Source organism: Acanthopagrus latus, chromosome 3, assembly GCF_904848185.1.
Source record: "Acanthopagrus latus isolate v.2019 chromosome 3, fAcaLat1.1, whole genome shotgun sequence".
Classification (NCBI taxonomy): domain Eukaryota; kingdom Metazoa; phylum Chordata; class Actinopteri; order Spariformes; family Sparidae; genus Acanthopagrus; species Acanthopagrus latus.
The window spans coordinates 2,489,132-2,510,000 of NC_051041.1; the positions used below are offsets into that span (position 1 = coordinate 2,489,132).

At 45.8% G+C, this 20,869-nt stretch overlaps 1 protein-coding gene across 4 annotated transcripts in view; it reads right to left on the reverse strand.

The window, feature by feature from the left end:
• Nucleotides 1–8,235: 8,235 nt before the first annotated feature.
• Nucleotides 8,236–20,869, reverse strand: part of cacng7a (calcium channel, voltage-dependent, gamma subunit 7a) — a 29,128-nt gene continuing 16,494 nt past the window's right edge. For all 4 annotated transcript variants that reach the window (XM_037089149.1, XM_037089156.1, XM_037089161.1 and 1 more), the window contains 3 exons: nt 19,741–19,881; nt 12,283–12,428; nt 8,236–9,416 (listed from right to left, as the gene is read on the reverse strand). In XM_037089149.1, coding sequence (XP_036945044.1) covers nt 8,910–9,416; nt 12,283–12,428; nt 19,741–19,881 — 794 coding nt within the window. In that variant the 3' untranslated portion in view covers nt 8,236–8,909. The remainder of the gene's footprint in view (nt 9,417–12,282; nt 12,429–19,740; nt 19,882–20,869) is intronic.

The window sequence follows — 20,869 nt, forward strand, 5'->3', positions numbered from 1 at the left end:
TGTGTGAGAGAGAGAGAGAGAGAGAGAGAGAGAGAGAGGGGATGTGTGTCTTTATTGTGCGCATGTGTGTGTGTCTGTGTGGTCAAACAGCATCTGGTTGTTGTTGTGTTGATGTGATCACAGGTGGTGCTGAACATTCACACCAGCACAGAAAGACTCACCTGGGGACGAGGTGTGCTGCAGACAGAAGCGTGATGGAATCATTCTAATGTCTCCAGGCGGCTCAATCAAAGTCCAAATGTCTAAATGTGTCTCGGGTTTCTAAACGTGGAAATCAGAACACAACAGCAGGAGGGCAGCCGAAGACTTGGAACCTGCTGCTGCAAAACGTCTGAATCCATTTAATATGTGAGATCAAGACAAGAAATCTCAGTTTGATGCCACTGGAGAATCAGAACCTGCAGAAATGTACTTTGCGGTCTGATGAGGGAACTGTCCAGGTGTCTCCTTTTTAAAGTGCGAATCTGAATGTTGATGCCATGCAAACATTACAACCTGTGGTGCTGCAGCAGGTGGGACCCTCTTTCTGATCATAAAACTAAAACACATGATGAAGCAGCCGGCGTGCTGACAGATAACTGGCGCTTGTTCAGTCATGCAGACTGGGAACAGGCATCCTGAGGTCCTCCCTGCCAGCAGGGGGCGCAGACAGAAGGGAGAAGACATCACCTGCCTACATTCAAAATGTTTAAAGAGGCTCTGTGGATTTCTAAATCCCCCAGGAAGTGGATCGGGAGTAACCACAGCCGTGTAACTACAGCGTCACGTGATGCACTGTGGCCCAGACAGACTTACACTGTCAAAATAAGAGCTTTACATTGCACCCCACTGGAGTTTTAATTTGAAAGTAGCGACCGTTCGTAGCTTGCCGCTACAACAACAAGCGGACAGTGAAGACAGCTACAGAGACCGAGGAGACGCTGCAGCTCCTGGATCTCAGCAGCTGTCCAGTCGCTCATCTTGATGTCCGTGGATGAAGTGATGGACTGACTGCTGTGATCAGCTGTTTCCTGGTTTTAAAACTCCCCGGCTGTGGATCACACAACAGTGCGCGTCATCGACACCTCTGTCCGTCTCATGCAACTGCAGACACATCAACGACTTGGATTTACATTGGAGGTGGAAATAAGTGTACCAAGGCAGCAAATTGGTGAACCAAAACTGGCCCCCAATTTACCGACTTCTGTTTAAATCCGCAGACCTAGCCACAAAAAGGACGGCTTGCTGCCCAGTATAGAAACGGCTAGTGTCTCGTATTGGGAATCATGTGCACAAAACATCATATTGCATAATTCATCCCACATCTGTCACGAAGGGGAGGTGACGAAGACAAAGCGTCGGCTGCCGTCTTTTATAATCCTCTTCACAATCAAGGTGAGGATGAAGCACAGTGGGGTAAAAGTCAAAAGCAAGCAGGAGTGTCTAATATTGTCAGTGTGCGTCTGCAGGGGGCTGATGAACACTGAGGGATGCTGGGATCGCATCTTTAAAAAAAACAGCGACGACAACAAAAACTTTTACGGGTTTGTGGTTTCACAAACTTCATCCAGATTTTAGGATATTAAAGGTAAAAATGTGTCGGACGTAAGCACAAAAGTTTTGGCCTTCAGGCTAATTGATCTTCTCAATCGATTAATATTGAATCAGACTCAGCAGACACAAACATTTAGGAAGTTGGAAGCTGATCAGATGCATTATGACATCATGTATATTTAATTGTTTAATGCCTCCATCAGTTACTTACGCTTGTGATTCTCAGAGGCACAGAAACGAGACAGGAAGGCCAGAAGGAAGAATAAAGGCAGCGGAGAGGAATGACTGTGGAAAGGAGAGCAGACAGGTAGAACAAGACAGCCTTTACAGGTTTAATAAGGAACAGTGAGGGAGCCAAACCAAGACGGATAGTCAATATGGATCAGAAGGCTGCCAGGGGACGGATGGAGTTGAGACGTTAGAGTGTGTGTGTGTGTGTGTGTGTGTGTGTGTGTGTGTGTGGTGGCTGTACACAGGAGGGGAGCCAGAGTAATAAAGACAGACGGAGAAGAAATCAATGCCCAGGCCAGAAAGACAAACATTTAGAAATGAAGTGCAGTCCCAACCCTCCTCCTCCTCCCCCTCCTTCACCTCCTCCTCCCCCTCCTTCACCTCCTCCTCCTCCTCCTCCTCCTCCCCTTCACCCCCTCCTCCTCCTCCTCCTCCTCCTCCTCCTTCACCTCCTCCTCCCCCTTCACCTCCTCCTCCTTCACCTCCTCCTCCTCCTCTTCCTCCCCCTTCACCTCCTCCTCCTCCCCCTCCTCCTCCTGCTTCTCCTTCACCTCCTCCTCCTCTTCCTCCCCCTTCACCACCTCCTCCTCCTCCTTCACCTCCTCCTCCCCCTCCTTCACCTCCTCCTCCTCCTCCTCCTTCTCCTCCTTCAGCTCCCCCTCCTCCTCCTCCTCCTCCACCTCCCCCTCCTCCTCCTCCTCCTTCACCTCCTCACCCTCCTCCTCCTCCTCACCCTCCTCCTCCACCTCCTCCTGCTCCTCCTTCACCTCCTCCCCCTCCTCCTCCTCCTTCACCTCCTCCTCTTCCTCCTCCACCTTCACCTCCTCCTCCTCCTCCTCCTTTTCCTCCTCCTCCTCCTCCTCCTCCTTCACAACCTCCTCTTCCTCCTCCTCCTTCACCACCTCCTCTTCCTCCTCCTCCTCCTCCCCCTCCTCCTTCACCTCCTCCTCCTCCTCTTTCTCCTCCTCCCCCTTCACCTCCACCTCCTCCCCCTTCACCTCCTCCTTCACCTCCTCCTCCTCCTCCTTCACCTCCTCCTCCTCCTTCACCTCCTCCTCCTCCTCCTCTTCCTCCTCCTCCTCCTTCACCACCTCCTCCTCCTCTTCCTCCTCCTCCTCCTCCTCCTCCTCCTCCTCTTCCTCCTCTGCAGCGGCAGTAAAAGCCAGTCGGCCAGAACTTCCACTGACATTCTGAGTCCGGTCACACGGCGAGCTGCAGCAGATCGCACAACACCGAGGACGCTGTCGTAACACGACGAGCCCCGGAAAGCTTCTTACTCAGGTGAACGCAAACACAAATCAGTTCAAGTGTTCATCAGTACGAGTTTGTTTGCACGACTTCCTGTTTATTTTCAACGCGGCGAGCATGACGAGGGAGGAGGTGTTGGACGGGAATCGCAACCGTAGTCTAACAAACTAACTCGTAATCCATCAGTACGGTTTCCGTTACGGAGTCTGTCAGACAGCTGGAAGTCCAAACGGAGGAAAATAGTTTGAAGCAAACTCGTCCGTCTGATCTGCAGCGCACAGCTGATTGTTCACGTGACGTTACAGAACGCATATTCAACGTCTTCATTGTTGACAGCGAGCGTCCGACATCACGTCACACTGGACGCTCACATGCAGGTCGGACACAGTGTCACTGCAGCTGCTGCTATCTCAGTTAGCCGTGCAGCTAACGCTCCGGATCAGCAGCCAGGAGTCGGGTTAAGAGACGGGACGGGCCTGGATTAGCTGGTTAGCTAACTTCAGGAAACACCGTTGACATAACACCAAACTTTTGTTAAGATATTGCAGCTTTAAGCATAAATTAAAGTGTCTAATGTCTCATCTGGACTGAATCCAGGTTGGAATGCTGGTTGGCTCATCACGTTGCCTAAAACTTTATAAGCAGCTATTTTTCATTAGGTCTAAGTTGTGTTCAAGTCCCTCTACTAAATATCTTTCCTAAATCAGGCTGGACCAGCTGCCCAAACAGGAGTCTGTCCCCAGAAAAAAGGCTCAGAACTTCCTCCTCTGATCAGAAGAGTCTGTTCAGTGCAGCTGTGAGCTCAGAGCTGCAGGGAAGCATGACATCACCCTCCGCTAACATCGAGTCTGAGAGGAAACTTTATAATTAGTGTCAGAGCAGTTATCTGAAATCACAAAAAAAGGATTATAAGGTGTTCCAAAATGAAATTGGACCAGCTCTGTTTGCTCCTACAGGACCCTGAACACCCCGCGGTGCACCTCCACAGGTGGGCCCAGTTGCTCTTTTTTTTTTTCCCTCAGGAACATCAAGGTGTGAAAAAAAAAAATTAAAAAAGCCTGACTGACATCTTTTTAAATGCCTCGGAAGATTTGCTGCACCTCTCGTGTCAGGCAGGACAAATCATTTCTTCAGACGCGGCCCGGCTTCCAAACTGAAAGCAGTTCTGATTAGCTGAACACATTGCAGCACCTTCAACAACACATCCCGATTATTATTCCACGTTTTCTCACAAATGCATTTACTACCTTTACATCACACAACATCAACCCCCTCAAGACGTTTGTGTGTGCGAGCGGTCCGCAAAATGACGGTTCTGCGTTGTGTTTTCTAATAAAGAACGCGGTGATTCAGAGCCGCTTAACATTCCACATACATACGAGCTCAAACGCGTTATGCAAACGCTGACTCACACTTTGATAAATGCATCTCATTTCTCCGCGCTGCCATTGTTACATAAGTGTCAACATATGCAAAATACGCTTGTTGATCTAATCAATCCGTGACTCATTTTCTAACCTGTTCCTCGTCGCTGCATCTCACACACACACACACACACTTTCTAACCTCGTCAGCTATGGTTAGTCATACGAATAATGATAATAATACAATGTTAACTATTTGAGATAACTACTAATACCAGATTTCTGCTTCTCTCGTGTGTCAGCAGAGGAGAACGTTTGACTAATTAGCGGGTAAAAATAAATCTGGATCAGAGTTTGAACGTGTCTAATGAAGAGCAGCACTGTGGCCCTGATGTGTTTCTCTAAGTGCTTAAGCCGTGACGTTAACACAAATTACAAAATGAAACAATTTAATCGTAATTAATTATGAGGGGGATTAACTGAAAAGGTCAAAAATACCTCATATGGCCCACAATGCACACAAGCAGTATGAACATGTGATTTGTTCTCTGTTTAATGAGGCTCATGTGCACCGAGACTATCAGGCATGACATTAAAAAACACTTTTTAATCATATTTCCCTCAGTACAATACAATAAATGCATAACTACAGTGCTTTTTCGGCATTAGGAGCCCAAAGTCTGCCATTAAGATGCTTTACTTTGCTGCCACTTCACTTTAAACTAATTAAATCACTGTGGCAAAGCAGAACCGCTGGGTTTTGTTTGTTTTTTTTGCCGTTTGTGCAGATGTGTCGATCTTTTACTACGAGCCAAGACGATCAGGTGAGTTTTAGTCCCACTTCCTTCGTTGACTTCATGCTCTTAACGAGGTCCAATACCGGAAGGTCAGATGAGTTTATGTGAATTTCTATGAGTTATCTTCGGAGAGAACAAACAGACCAAATAGCAAGTGCAGAACCAATCAATACTCGGACAGACTGTTGGACCAAACTCCATTCTAAAAGCGTGTATTTTAAGGTAGTGCAATGTTTTTTACACAGCGAATCCTGCAGGTACGCCTTCATAAGACTCTTATCAGATCATCTGCGGTGCACAGGCACAATCAGCTCACACCATTAACAAACTTTTTATGAAGCCACCGACAGGTATTGACCGGCCGTGTCCAAGAGTTACCCATTTTCATCCTCTGCAGCCCGAAGCAACACATCTCTTCTAATACGGCCCTTTGTTGCTTCGGAAAGTAAAGGAAATTGTAAAGTGTCGCCTCAAATGCAGCACAGGAGCTTTTAACCACAGTATTACCAGCTTTCAATCTTCAGTCTGGAGACAGCGCTGGCCATGCTGCATGCCTCCTCTCCTCTCATCTCATCTATAAATCTATCTGCCATCTCAACTTCTGAACGTGTTAAATGAAATGACATGATACGCAGATACTGAGGAACAAGGAGAGGCTGGAACCAGGCAAGCTTTATTGGCTTCAAACTTAACAAAACACTGCTGGCAGATAAAAAAAAACAAAAAAACAAAAAAACAAAAAATGACACTCCTGCAAATAGCTCGTTTGCCGGAATGATGAAAACAAACTCTACTTAAACACACATGAATTATATGGTCTTTATTTATTTCTTTTTTTGGATGAGTCAGTTAAGTGTCGTTAGACTCAGAACATAAATGACCATGTAAACTTCTCTACCTGTAAAGTGTAAACACGTCTTGGCAGACTGCGTACTGCGTGTTCGGGATGAATATTTACACCTTGGATCACAGTTTGAAGAAATGTCTGGAAGTAAACACTTCAGAAATGGTTCACTGCGTCAGAGCGCTGCTTCTCTGCTGTGATGGCTCTGATTCATTTGTATCAGAAGTCAGCTACATAAATATATCCGTGTGTGTGTGTGTGTGTGTGTGTGTGTGTGTGTGTGTGTGTGTGTGTGTGTGTGTGCTCACTACACAGCATGAATGCTCAGCTTTGGCAATTAAAATAAACATCTCAAAAAACATCAGCGAAAGCTCTCGCGCTCGGCTGCTAAATGATTCCCTAGTTAATTTCCACACAGCAAATATTCATAAAAGATGCTAACACCGCAGTTAAGTTGCTACACTGTTTTTTTCTTTTTCTTTAACAGTACCACAGGTTGGAAGCTTAACATTGTTTCCCTCTATGTCTAAAAATGGCTACAAACAATGCCTCACACGGGGCACCATTATTATTATGCTACAAAAACAAGCAGTCTTTAAGTTTGTCACTTTAAGTCACTGTGCGACTGTGAGCTTCATGGGAGTCGAAGTGAAAACCTTGTGTTGTCAGGGCTGTTTGTCTGTGGAGATATATGTTGTATGATATACGACTTCAACTTTTGAGTTAACAAGGAGGGCAGGTGCTGAGAATCAACAAGCCACCAGGACACATTTTGGCATTTTATATTTCTGTCGCTTATGTTGAAAACTGACGTGTTTTTTAGTTAAATTTCATGTTGCAACAATGACAAACTAGCAGAGGTTTGGAAGAGATCATGTGTGGATTAAATTATCCAGTTTTGTTGCCCACAAACACGTGCAGACATCTTGCTAATATATACAGTTTCGTGGCTCTAAACACACCGTTATTTCTTTTGCTGCACTACAAAAATGTCACACGACTTCCTGCCATGGCATGAAATGTAAACGTGACATTTTTCGTGGACAAGTGCTGAACTTTCAGGTATTTCCAAGCGACATTCAACAATATTTTCTTCGTATCACCTCTGAAATAAATACTGTGTGGAATTTTCTGGGAAAAAAAGAGCATAATCTTCCTCTAATTAACGGTAAGCTAAGCTGATTGCATTAATAATTAATAACAGGACGTAAATTGGAATGCAAAGCCATCCGTCGTGGTGCACTCAGGTTTTCAGTTTGCCTCCCATGTAAGCTCGTGTTCATCAAAGTGCCGTGTCTCTACTTATATATAGTCTTTATATAAACCCTCATTTAACCTGTATAAAAAACCAGGAAGAATTGGATTCCATTACGAATCTGTCAACTCAGGAAGCACGTCGTCACAAAAATTAACGTAACACTTTACTTTTACTGTCACATACTTTGTCAGGTTAATGTAGAACTTTATAATATTTTCTGACCTGAATGGATTCAAATGGAATCAAATCTGAACCTGGCTTTTCAAACGTCTGCCTTCTCACAACTTCATATATATTTATGTATCTTTATGTACACGTGGCAACAGCATCACAACTCCAAAGGCAGCCATTTTGATTGTGCATGGGGGGGCGGAAACAAGACAGTCCCTGCTCGGTCAGTGCTAAGTGTTTTACAGAAGCCTCCTGAAAGCTCCCACCAGAGGGCGTTTTTTTCTTTAAACTGCACCGGAATTGCACGAAATGTTTTAAACATTCATCCCCGAAGCTTCCCTCTCGAAATACAAACTGCTTAGAAAATCCAATAGCTAAAACACCTAAAACATACTGTAATATTTACACCCCGTGATAGTCAGACAGGATAAACGTTTTTGTGATATTCTTTTCAGGGAGAGAGAGTCGGAGGGGAGAAAGGAGAATTTCTATACAACGGAAGTATAAATCTTTATGCATGTACAGTTCACCTCTGATATCTCACCTGTGTGTATAGCAGTTGTGTTTGGAGGTCATGGTACATGGGCAAAAGTTGTAAGCAATACTGGTTATTCAGAATATTTATATTATATTGGCTTTTTCAAACAGTTTTCCATGAACAAGGTCGGGAAGTGACAAGAAGACAAAAACGTGACCAGCACATAAAAAAAAAAATACAGATTGAAAACATTTATGAAGTCCGTCAGAAACAAATACCACAGTGACAGCAGTCAGCTTTAGATTTATAGATCAGGTGCTCTCGTCTTTTTGCACTCTCATTTATTGAGAAAGAAATAAAAGAATAATCGAAATGAAGTGAACCCTCCCAACCATGTCCAGGAATCACAGAAAACAACAAATTCTAAGTAGGTATTCATCGTCCTTGTTTGACGACAGGAGTATTCATTTATATCCAGATACGCTGTTCAACTTATTTTTTTTATTTTCTGTGAATGGTCGGCGTTTTGGAAATGATTCATGTTCCTGTGTCCCGTGCTGCTTCACACTGTCGCCTGTGTATCACGGCCCTGATGATGAATGTACCCGTCAGAAACCCCACAAACGTCTTGTTGCTACTAATCATCGTATCCCGTCACTCCTCCCCTCCCATGTTCCCTCCCAGCGTGTCAAAAGTTTTGTTAAGTGTCTGTCTTCGTCTCGGCCTCGACATCGGCAGTGAGTCATCCCTCCGCCCACCTGCCTCTCCTCTCCTCCCCTCTTTTCCTTTCTCCTCTCTCCTCCTTTTTGATCTCCTTAAACCTCTCTCTGCTGCATCCCTCCTCCCACACACTCCGAGGATGCAGGATTTGTGTTTGTGTGGTTGTGTGTGTGTGTCGTCTCGTGGTGTGTAAGAGCTGTAACGGAGCCAATCTAATCCCCCCCCGGTTGTGTTTTTCTTCCCTCCCCTTCCCTGCGTATGTAGCCTAGCATGGCGAGGCGCTCATTCGCATGTGCGTGTGATAGCGGGGAGGAGGCACGGCGGATGGCGGCCCCGCCATGGGCAGGGACTGCGGCGGGGGCCCGCTCGGGTGGGGGTGAGCATGGGCGTGGGAGGCCCTGGTTAGGGTGGAGGTGGCGGCCATGTGGAGGGGGTGAGGGTAAGAGGAGGAGGTGGAGGAGGAGGAGGCCGGCTGGAGCTGGTAGCTGGCCGCCGATGAAGGCCCAGAGGAAGAGGGCGTCGGCTGGGAGCTGCTGCCCCCCTTGGGTGGAGGCTGCGGCGGCGTCTGGTTGAGCTGGATGGAGATGTCAGAGGAAACCTCGGAGGCGCTGCGGCCACGCTGCGGTGGAGGCCAGGAGTCCGGATGGAGGAACTGGCCGCTGTAGTCGCTGCAGTCGGACATGCGGGGGCGGTAGAGGGCGGGGTGAGGCCGGTACAGCTCCTCCTCAGCGTAACGCTTCATGAAGAGGTAGACGGACATCACTCCTGCACCCTGAGACACAGACAGCGAGACACGATGACGAGAAAAGATTAGCTGGATTCCTTTTACCTGAGTTCACGTGAAGCTTTAGGTGGAACAAAAACAGGCAGCTAGTTAGGGACTCATTGTGGGTATTAAGTGGCGTTTACAGTAGCTGATAGCTAGCAGTGCGCTGACTCTAGCCGGTCTGGCAGTTCCCAGCAAACTGGGCCGAACCAGGACAGAACAACACAGTCTCTGAGACCGGGAGCCGACAGGAAGTATACGGCACCGAGGTGGTCGTCTCGTCCTGGTTGGCTTCTGGCAAACCAGCCTGAAGGTGTTCACGAGGCGGCTGCTGGTCAGCAGCAGTTAGCATGTGTTTAGCGACAAGAAAAGCTATCGTTCAAGAGTCGAGGCGGCGCAGCTGAAGACATCGGAGTGAAAATCAGTAATCTGCCGCAGATTCATCCCCATTTGGCTTTTTAGAAAGTGTGGAAATGAAATGAGCACACGCCCTTGAGTGCAGGATGAGTCAGTCGCCTTTTATCAAAATCGTTTTCCAGGAAATTGCTCTTAACTCTTAAGAACCATTATGAAAATATTCAAATGACATTTTTCTGGCCACCCCGCGACCCTGCAGAGGATTAAGCGGCGTACATATAATGTGTACAGATGATGGATGGATGGATGGATTTTTCTGGCCACAGGTGAGCTGAAAGAAAACTTGCAGCCATCCTATAATCTCTTTACTCTGCAAACTAGAGCTGACAACGTGCTTTTATTTCGTGCTTTCATAGTTACTCAGCAGCTGTCGTAGCCCAGACACACGGATTCTTCAAGGATGACTTGGTCTCTGCTGCATCGACTCTGACTGACCTTTTCAAACTTTACTCTCACAAATTGCCAAACTTTATAGAGATGCAGCACTCGTCCGCTTTCTAATCAAATAACACACTTACTTGGCTGAAAAAAAGCTTTTTTTTTATATATATGTATGGTTGAGCAGAAGTGGATCCAGATGCAGGTTATAATTGTTCATGAGTAAAAAGTTGAATTTTTCTTCCGTTAATTAACAAAGCTTGATGGATTCTGAAGCCCCGGGGACGGTCTGGTCGCGTTGCTTTTAATGTGTTTGGCTGTTCGCTTCTCGTATTTTATTACTCCTGGCAGGCGCTTCATCTTCTTACAAAGCATTTATTGCTCTGTTATGCTCTTTTTTGTGTTTTATGTTTTATGTATATTGAGAGCGCTCTGAGATGCAGCTAGACGGGCGGGTACTGGAGATATATTCGCCACAGGAGACCGAGAAGTTGCTGTCAAATCAAATAAATAGTTTAGTCTTCTAGCTACAGTTTTATTTGTACTTCGACGTGTTTTTAACAGATCTGGTTATATGTAGTTTCTGACAGACAGTTGCGTGAATAAAGTGGATCCGATAGATGGATGAAAACATCACTCGGGGCATCAGAGTGTCTGATGGGAGACGGAAATTGAGATGCGGGGAGACGAGACCATCGAAATGAGACTTTTCAGCTAATTCTCCGACGCGAAAAAGCTTTTATAAAACATCAGAATCGGCGCCGTCGTCCTAAACTGCAACACGGCTCCATTAGGAGGAGACCAAATTAAATCAATCTGTAGTCGTTTCTGCAGAGAGTTGACAAAAAGCGGCTTGGCACTCCTCGGTGGAATGAGCCATTATCACAAATGTATTCATGTTTTCACTTCGGGCATCCGCCGAATGCTCGCAGCTCATTCACTATTCATCCACAACATCGGCGCGACAACCGCCTTTAAACTTTAGGATGCTGATGAATGTGTGTGTGTGTGTGTGTGTGTGTGTGTGTGTGTGTGTGTGTGTGTGTTAAACCCCATGTTTTGCAGCTCTGGTGCAGATTAGAACAAGAGCAGAGGGGGAGAAAACAGAAAAAAAAGGAAAGGAGGAAGAGAGAGGAGGACATACAAAGAAGGACACAAGGGGACAGGTGGGGAGAAAGAGAGGAGGAGGAGATATAATAAAGGATTAGAGAGGGACGGATCAGAGAAGAAGAAGAAGACAGAAACAGGGAGAAATGCTAGAAGAAGAAGAAGAAGAAGAAGAAGAAGAAGAAACAAAGAGGAGATAAGATACCAGGACAGAAGCCGAGAGAGGAGAGGAGGAGATAAGACGAGAAGAAAGGAGAGGCGAAGGGACAGCGGATTAAAGAAGTGAAGATAAAAAGAAAAGAGAGGAGACAAGATGAAAGTAAAGGACAGATGCAGCGAGAGAGGAGAAGAGGAAGGAGGACGGAGGAGAAGGAGCAGCAGAGCCCCTCCCACGGAGGAATATTCTGATGCATACGAAGCTGCGACAGAGCTGCTGCTGCTGCTGCCCTCAAGTATTCCAGCTATTAACATTTATGAATATTGATGCCGGCAGGATGACGAGCTCCTATGCAGGCACTTTATAAATGTGTGTGTGTGTGTGTGTGTGTGTGTGTGTGTTTAGCTGAATAAGTCTGCATTTTCAGCAAAGCCACAAGCGATTTGTGCGTCTGTGTTTACACACATGCTGGAGTGTGTTTAGCTAAACGGGGGTTTGGTCGACATCCAAGACAGATCTTCAAACAATCTGTGTGTGTGTGTGTGTGTGTGTGTGTGTGTGTGTGTGTGCGCGTCTGTCTATTGTTACACAGATTCTGTAAATGTTGAGCATCAGTACATATTAGTGTCACATCACTATGACCTGTGTGCGTTTGTGTGTTTACCTCTGCAGGGTGAGTTTGTTTGCACGAGAGCTTCTGCCTATTGTCTGTGTGCAGCACACTCAAACATTCATGTACGTTGGTGTGTGTGTGTGTGTGTGTGTGTGTGTGTGTGTGTGTGTGTTGGTGTGTATCGCATATTCTTCGATCACCTCTTTGAGCAGGAAGGAGGAGGCGGCGAAGGCGAAGGACCAGCCGTAGCGGTAGTGGAAGAACTGCTCCGGCTCTCTGGGTCGGTTCATCACCTCGTCATTGATGCTGGAGATGTACAGGACCAGGCCGACCACCAGGCTGAGACCTGCACACACACACACACACACACACACACACACACACACACACACACACACACACACACACACACAATTTATTACCACAAATACATTTACAGTCATATATAATTCAACCCAACCGCCAGAACAAATACTGGCAATGTACATTTCTACAAATCCACAGATAACTTTTTTCATTTCTTCTCTCGTCACAAGGCTTTGCTTATAATCTGCTTAATTTAAAGCACAAAAAACACTTAGGAACATCCACAAATGTTGCCTCAGATGTCTCGAGGTCTCCTTGAAAAATATCCAGGGGCGTCACGCTTACAGAAGACCTGAACTGTGGTCACCAGCTGACTCGAACTCCATCACCGTCGCCTCCACATCCTAAAATGAAAGTCAGCTCTGTGTAAGCTCTGTCCACGGTGCTGATCCTCTCCGTGTCTCTACAGCTACATGCTATCAGCCTGATAACAGCCTCATCAGACAGATATTAAACTGGGTGGAGGGTGCAACAGGTCTTGTAGACGATCCTGATGGACAAACACATCCAAACATGGACCAACAGGAGCACAGAGCGCCGTGTGAATGTGTCAGAGGGAAAGAGGAAAGACGCTGTTAGCTGATGTGAGGTTTACCAGACAAACAGAGGATTCATTTCAGAGGTTTTAACGCCAAAGACAAACCAGATACAGGAGACGTCAGAGCAGCTCAACGGACTGAGAAGGACATTTAGTTTTATTGTGTCCTTCATCCGTCACAAACAGTCCAACAAAACACAAATAACTAGAGAAGCAGGAGGTGCGAGGCTAATGTGGCTTTACCCCCGCTACCCTGTAATACCAATCCTATTTGAATGGGGCTTTAGTCTCTTTGTATTTCTGTATTATTGTGAGTGTGTGTGTGTGTGTGTGTGTGTGTGTGTGTGTGTGTGTGTGTGTGTGCGCTCTGTAGCTGTAGAAGCTAATGATAACGTGTCCTGGTTGCACTGTAAATAGGCTGAGAGAACCCCGACAACAGGCTGAGCTGCAGCACAGAGATAAACAAGGACATGTACACACACACACAGACACACACATACACACACACACACACAATGTGCACTTCAGCTCGCGGTCAAGTCGGTGCGCAACACACACACATAAACACACACGTCCTCAATGACACACTGTGAACCCTCATTAGGAGTGTGTCAGTGCTTCCTCCCGTGTCGACAGACTAACCACAGCCGCCGCTGACCTCCAAAATCCTCCAGCAGCGAAACTCTGACACCCAAAACGCACACACACACACACACACACACACACACACACACACACACACACACACACACACACACACACACACACACACCACTGTGCCGAACAGTAAAGAAATAATTAAACTCTAGTCTGGACGGACTTTCATTTGGAAATGTGTTAAGCCGGACTTATGCTTGTGTGTCGGGGCGTCTCGGAGGCTCAGCTGAGCTCCTCCTCAAACATGTTGCTACAAGTCAGAGCACAACCAGGCCCACCGGTCAGCCCGCACCTCCTGCACCAGTACAGCCAGTCACAAATTTCAAGTGCCAACGTTTCCTCGGCACCTGTCGCTCTCCGACGGAGCTGAAAGAAAAGGATGTAATGACTGTGGACAGGAGCTGATGTGGTGTCGGTACAGCTGCATCACTGTTACATCTGTGGCTGTTTCTCTACAGCGTCTCCACACTGAAAGCTGACAGTAGCTGCAGGAAGAAGACAGTCCGACTCGTAATCCTGCAGAAACAGCCATCAGTGGTCAAAATACCGGACCTGCAGTACACAGAGCCGACATTTCTGCATCAGTTTCAGTTCAGTCAGTGTCTCTGCTGAGAGCTCAGACATGTTGATGGGAGGAATTTTAAAGAGCGACACATGATTCTGGAAATGTTTGATATCCAGAATTAAAGTGCCGATGGGATTTAGTCGCAGTAAGGTTGCAGATTACAAACTCAGATTACAAGATCCTCCGACACTGGATCTTTAAGTCACGGTTAGTATTTAAGGGCCCAGAGGTCGGTTCAGTGTCCCTGCATCTAGTTGTAAAACCGTTCTTGTTTGAGATGAGTTGTGCATATTTCATATACAAAATAACAGACACACAGCAGACTGGAGGTTGATGATACAGGACAGACGTATCCGACTGAACACGAGAGTAACAATCAAAACCGATCGACAACAACAACTCAGAAAACCTGCAGAAACACAGAAGTCTCGTCTGCAAACAGACCCACCGAGCGCCAGCTGCTCCTGATTGGAAATACCTGTTCAGCAGTGAGACTGTTTGCCGTCACAGCTGTTTAAAAAAAAAACTGGGACTAATCAAAGCAAGAGAGACAGGAAGTCCTCGACGCAGGAGGATTTGTTGGAAAGCTTCAAGTGACGGCTCGGAGAGAGCTGGCAGAGGACACGGACACATTTCTGTTGTTCTGCTCCAAAGTCAGACAATACGAAGTGATGCAGCAGATAAACAGCTGCAGGAAAAGAAAAGAAAAAGCCTCCGTGGTTTCTGGCAGTAATATAAATCCTCTGCAGAGGAAGGAGTGTGTTCAGAAAGGAGGAGGAAGAAGTGGGACAGCTCACAGCCTCAAAAATACTTGGTCCATCATCTGTTTTCTTGGAGAACCTTCTGCATTAAACGTTACATGGTGCATCCAACATAAACTACATTTACAAACACAGATAAGATGTTTGATAAAGATTCAAATGTATTCTCACGTCGACTCAAACTCAAGCATTTCATCACAGAAAACACAGAGAACACGTCGAACTGGTGGATCTGACTTGTAAGAGTTGTAATTCCCGGTGTCGGCCATCAGATGGCAGCGTTGCGGCTGAATGCTGTGACATCCTCCTGGTGTTCGCTGTGTGGACGACATGTGTGTATAAACACACACACACTCATTCACACAGAGGGTGAGGAGGGAAAATAACCAGAGAGGGCAAACAACAGAGACAGGGTCGCAGGAGAGAAATGACTGCAGGAAGGACGGAACACAAACAGCTGGTGAACGGCCTCCATGTTGTCGCCTCGAGGTTCACAAGAGACCAGCAGTTCATCCACGACGGGCAGTTTATTTCATGCTGACTGCTGCGTGTTTCCTGTAAAATCACTTTAAACTACCAGTGATTTCTGTTTGCTTCCCTCTGCCTGCTGCTGCTGCTGCTGTGTGACATAATCACAGCGTCTCTTCTGTGGTAAACAAGAGAAAAGAAACAGAAGAGAAAAGTGTTTTGTTGTCGAGATGTTTCAGATGAGAAAACGCAGATCATCGATTTCTCGGCTCGATTCTTTTCTTCGTGTTATGAAAAGCGAATCTCAGAAGCTGCAAACAAATCTGTGGAAGATAAAATGTTTATTCTGTCTCTCACTTTATCCTCAAGAAGAAGAAGAAGAAGAAGAAGAAGAAGAAGAAGAAGAAGAAGGAGAAGAAGGAGAAGAAGAAGAAGAAGGAGAAGAAGAAGAAGAAGAAGAAGAAGAAGAAGGAGAAGAAGAAGAAGGAGAAGAAGAACGCTCCACATCTTTAATCTGCTTATTATTGTCAAACTGCAACATTCATAAAAATTTTTTTATTTATTTTTAAATTAAAAACTAATTTATAACATGAAAGTGTCAAATCAAGGTTTTCACATGTGATCACACTGAATTTACAATGTGTAATAACATAATGTCTGAGATACTAAATATTATATTTTACCTAAAAACACGTAACTGAATAAATAAAGGAAGCGTTCAGGGTCCGAGGGCTGCAGGACACTCGACATTTCTGTACATTTCAAAGCTGTGATTATATTGAGCGGTGACAGTCGCTGCGCTTCTGTTTATTGGAGTCAAATTTTAAGTATTCACACATTTTCTTCATCCAATTATGATTTCTGTTCTCGCTCTTATTAAAATAAATTCATTTCTGAACTGAGAACATTTTGAAGTGGACTGCTGAAGGTTTCAGGAGATGTTTTCTCTGCAGAGGTTTCAAAGCAGTTTGTCAGAGTTATTAGGACGTCGGCACCAGAACTTTATATCATCATGTGTAAATGCTTTAACTTTACTGAGTGCCAGTGAATCTGCTCAGTGATTTATCTGCACACAGACATTCATCTGTACCTGCACGTCTTGTAAATGCACTTTGTATTCAGATAAATCTGTCAGAATAAAAAACAACAAAAAACAGCAGTAAAGTTCAAACATAAACAGTCCGACAGCAGCAAATATTATAAAATGTTTAGATGTACAAAACAAGCTCAGCTGAAGAGTCTTGATGGTGACAGGATGTGAGCAGACGTGTTAATCCTGCAGTAAACGAGCACGTTTGCGTGCGTGTGTCTCTCCGTCTTGGCTCGGTGACATTTCTGTGACACCGCGGTCGTCACGTCTGGCCAAATGTCCAGTCAGCAGTCCACCATGCTAAGCGAGCATCTGTGAGGTAAAGCTCCCTCATGCAAAAAGGTGATGTCATCCTGTCTGCTGGGAGGAGAGAGAGAGACTAACGAGGCCCCAAAAAACCCCCAACATCCGCTCCATCAGCGGAACGCTCGAGGTAACCGACCGGAAAACGTCACCCCGCCGCGCTGCAGCGACACGAGGGAGTGATGTCACCCTGCTGGCTGCAGACTCTCCGTCCCGACCCGACTCTGATGAGCCCGGCGACAGACATCACAGCTCCAAACCTGTCAGCGGCGTGACAGAAGGAGACTTTGTTCAGTTGAATGTTAATCCTCAGCGAAACAGGAAGACGGATCACAGGTGCAAACGTCGACCTGAGAGAGAAACTTTACTTTCTTTTGTCGTTTCCACTGAGGAACTTTTAGTGTAGCGTGTTTGTTAGACGGGCGGGTCGTAGCTGCAGCATAAAGAAATGTAATAATGTGCTTAACTCACAGGCTGAACTCATCCTGGCCATGAAGAGAGAGAGAGCTGAACCGGCCACAGGTTTGGACCTGAAGGATTCTGTTCTGTGCGGAGCTGCTTTGATTCGTGCCGACGTTGTTTTGTTGAAACGGTCTGGAACAAACACGAGGGATTCAAGCTAAGAGACCAAACAAACACGTTCCCGGATCAGCATGTGGACGGCAGCGTCTATAAAAAGAATATGATCAAACATTTCAGCCGGTAACTTTCCACTTTCAGCTACGTGTCTGGAATACTGAAGCCTGCCGTCCGGTCCACTTACTGCACTCGGACTCTGGGAGATTTTTTTTGGGGTCTCAGAGCAGAAAAGACGTCCCGAAAGCAAACCGACCTCCTGATTGATACGTCAAACTAACACAAAGCCGCTTTCCAGACTGTTCCAAACCTGCAGCGAAACATCCAATCAGTGCAGCCCTGCAGCGTCCTGGCAGAGAGCACTTATTATATATGGAGTTAAAACCCGTCGGCTGCTCAGCCAGCAGAGAGAACAAGGTGAGTTCTGACAGGCTGTCAGCTGGGAGACGGAGACAGGAGCTGCTCCGTCCACTTCTTATCATTAACCTTGAAAGATGTTGACTTTTAACAAGCTCACTCGTCTTCCTCTGCTCGGCAGGTGAGGGATGAGTTCGCCGTATTTCACGCAGGTATCCAGTCGGACCTCCTCTCTGTTGTCTGCTCCTGCAGTCCTGATGTGACGCTTGTTTCGAGAAAGTTCCTCACTCGTTCGATCCTGCAAGTTCTCTTTTCTCATGCATGACCGGCTCCGTCTCCTACAAAATACTTTCCTGTATTAATTTGATGTACAGACCGCCGCCTGGCAACGGCTCTTCAAATCAAGACAGTGTGACCGCCTGCACTGCATAGAGGAGATAAAGAGGAGGCTGAGCTGGACGGGTGGATGCACAAAGCACCGACCAGAGTCTTAAAATCTGTATATATTTTGTGGAGTTGTGTTCATACACCATCCAGAGTGTTTCCAGAAACGTCTAAACCCGGAGAAATCCTGCGTCAGAGAGCGAGGAAGGAAGTCGCCGACCGTGACAGAGCGTAAAGATGGAAAACTTCTCACGTGAACATTTTTCCTCAGTCATCTTTTCATCTGACAAACGATGAACACAATGAAACTCCACGATCCTGATGCTGCCGCTCAACGTCAAACATTTTGTTCTCAGTTTAGATTGAAACCATCTGATGTCCAAATACAGACGTGCACTTTGAAGTTAGACGCTGCAGGTTCCTCTCCAGTGTCAAGTCCAAGTCTGTTGAGATGTTCGATTGGTTAAATGATGGAGTTCATGTAACTTTCATAACTCACCTTACGAAAGTTCCCAGATTGAACTGAATGATTTTAACCCAAAGCGTGAGCTGCTTCCTCAACCTAACTGAAAAACCAAAAAGTCAGTACGTCATAATATTTGAGCTGTTCGTCAGGAAGTTTTATTTTAAAATCGGAAGTTGCCACTTCGCTGCTTTTCATCTTTGTCAGAGTAATTCCTTATTATTCAACACCATGTTCCTGTTTCTACAGATGAGTGAAGGCTTAATGTTGTCATCTTTACACACACACACACACACACACACACACACACACACACACACACACACTGTGGTAATATAACATGTAGCTGTGATTTAATCTGCTTTCACTTCCACAGATACATCCTGCTCTTCAGAGACAACCAGCCTTAAACTTTTTAGTGTTCGTGTTGCTGCAGAGCGTCAAAGAAAAATACTTTTTCCAACCAGGCAATAAAAAGTTTTTGGGGACATGAAGGTCAAACAGTAATAAAAGAAAGTGTAACCTCCGCCGTTCTTTAATCTCTGCTGCAGCGCTGTTCTTTAAGTTTCTTTTCTTTTTTTATCTGCCGTAACAGGACGAGTTGGAGTCTCTCATCGTCACCGTGCTGAAGTGTAAAGCCTGCAATTTAAAGCGAGGCAGGAAGAGACTGAAGAGCAGCTGAGGAGAGTCCACGTTTAATCACAGCTCATAAACCTCTGAGAGCGGCGGGACAAAGTCCTCCTCACAGGAAGCAGCACTTGTCCCATTCAGTTTTTGCATAAATATCCTGAGCAAGACGCTGTTTTCTCCTCCTGGAAAACATGTTTGTTTTCCACAGAGTTTTTCATTCCACACATTCTCCCCACAGCTGAGGATTTTGTCTCCCAGGCTGCTTTGCTGCGACGACGACGACGACGATGACAACACGCGGCGGAGTAATTGGAAAATATGGAAACAAACCGTGACAAGAAATAAAAGCCTGGAGACACGAGTTGTTCCACAGGAGCGTAATTCATGTTCTGTGAGTTTTTCGACTTGTTCCTGCGCACAGAAAATAAATACGACTCAAGTTAATTAACAAGACTCTCCGTGCAGGAGGAGGAAGATGCAGCCGCACGTGTCCGCGGTACCTGACAGTATGAAGAATATCCCGGAGACGAAGGCGAGGATGGTGCGCTGCGGCCGGATGTGTCCGATGTTGCTGATGACGAAGGCCGTGAAGACGAAGAGCAGGGACACCATGGGGAAGGGAGTGGCCGTCCGGACCATTTCTTTGAGAAGACAGAGAGAAAGAGGACCGATGAGATTCAGACGTAAAGTTTTCCAACAGCTTCAAATAAAACATTTCACCCCTTTTAAAGAGTTTCTTCTTGTCTGCTGTGAAGGAAACACATCGTGAATAATTCAAACTGTTGCTTCTTGAGTTACTTCCACTGTGTTTAAACTGCAAGTCTGACATGACAAACTACGACTGTTAATATTAAATCTGCCATGAAACCAGCCAGCAAAGTCTTCGCTTTAATCTATTATTTATTCATCGTGTAAAAGACATCGAGATGGTTTCCTCTGTGTCTGTGGTGCAGCAGGTGCTTTACTGTTACAGTGTTGCTGGATTTATAGTTATTTGTCTTCTAAAGTTGGACAGTTTGGATGGTTTGGTTCTTTGTTTATAGCAGCGATAGTTCATGTTTTCTGTCTTTTTCTGTTCGTCATTCAGAAACAGGAAACTGGAAGAACCAGTAAGCAGATGAACAAACCGAGACGTTCGAGACAGTGTTTGACTGAAGACTAGAATATAACTGATGACTCAAGAGGCTTTTACTTTTCACCGTCTTCTTCTTCACTCCTGTTTTTGCACCTTTTTGGTCTCTACCAACTTCCCGAGTGTAATATCAGCTGCCTGCTACATGTTGCACTGTGTTTACCAGCTAATCTAACTCTTTTTAGCCTTTATTGAGTCTTTTTTAATTTTTTTTTTACCTTAAAAACATCTTAAAATTCTTGCTCTTACTCTACTAACCTGTTTTTTTCAAGTGTTTTCTATCAAATCATAACCACAATATAAATAAATCTGACAGCCAGCCCATATTTCAACAACACAAGACATATTTTCTGATGAAATATGCTCAGAAAAAAGGTTCATGTGAATCCTGCACACTTCTCAACAACCTGCGGTCTGCTGGAGCCCACTCAGCGCTGTGTCGAGCGAGGAGGCGCGTATCATTTATTCAGCAGCGTCTCCCGCGGTGCCACTCCGGT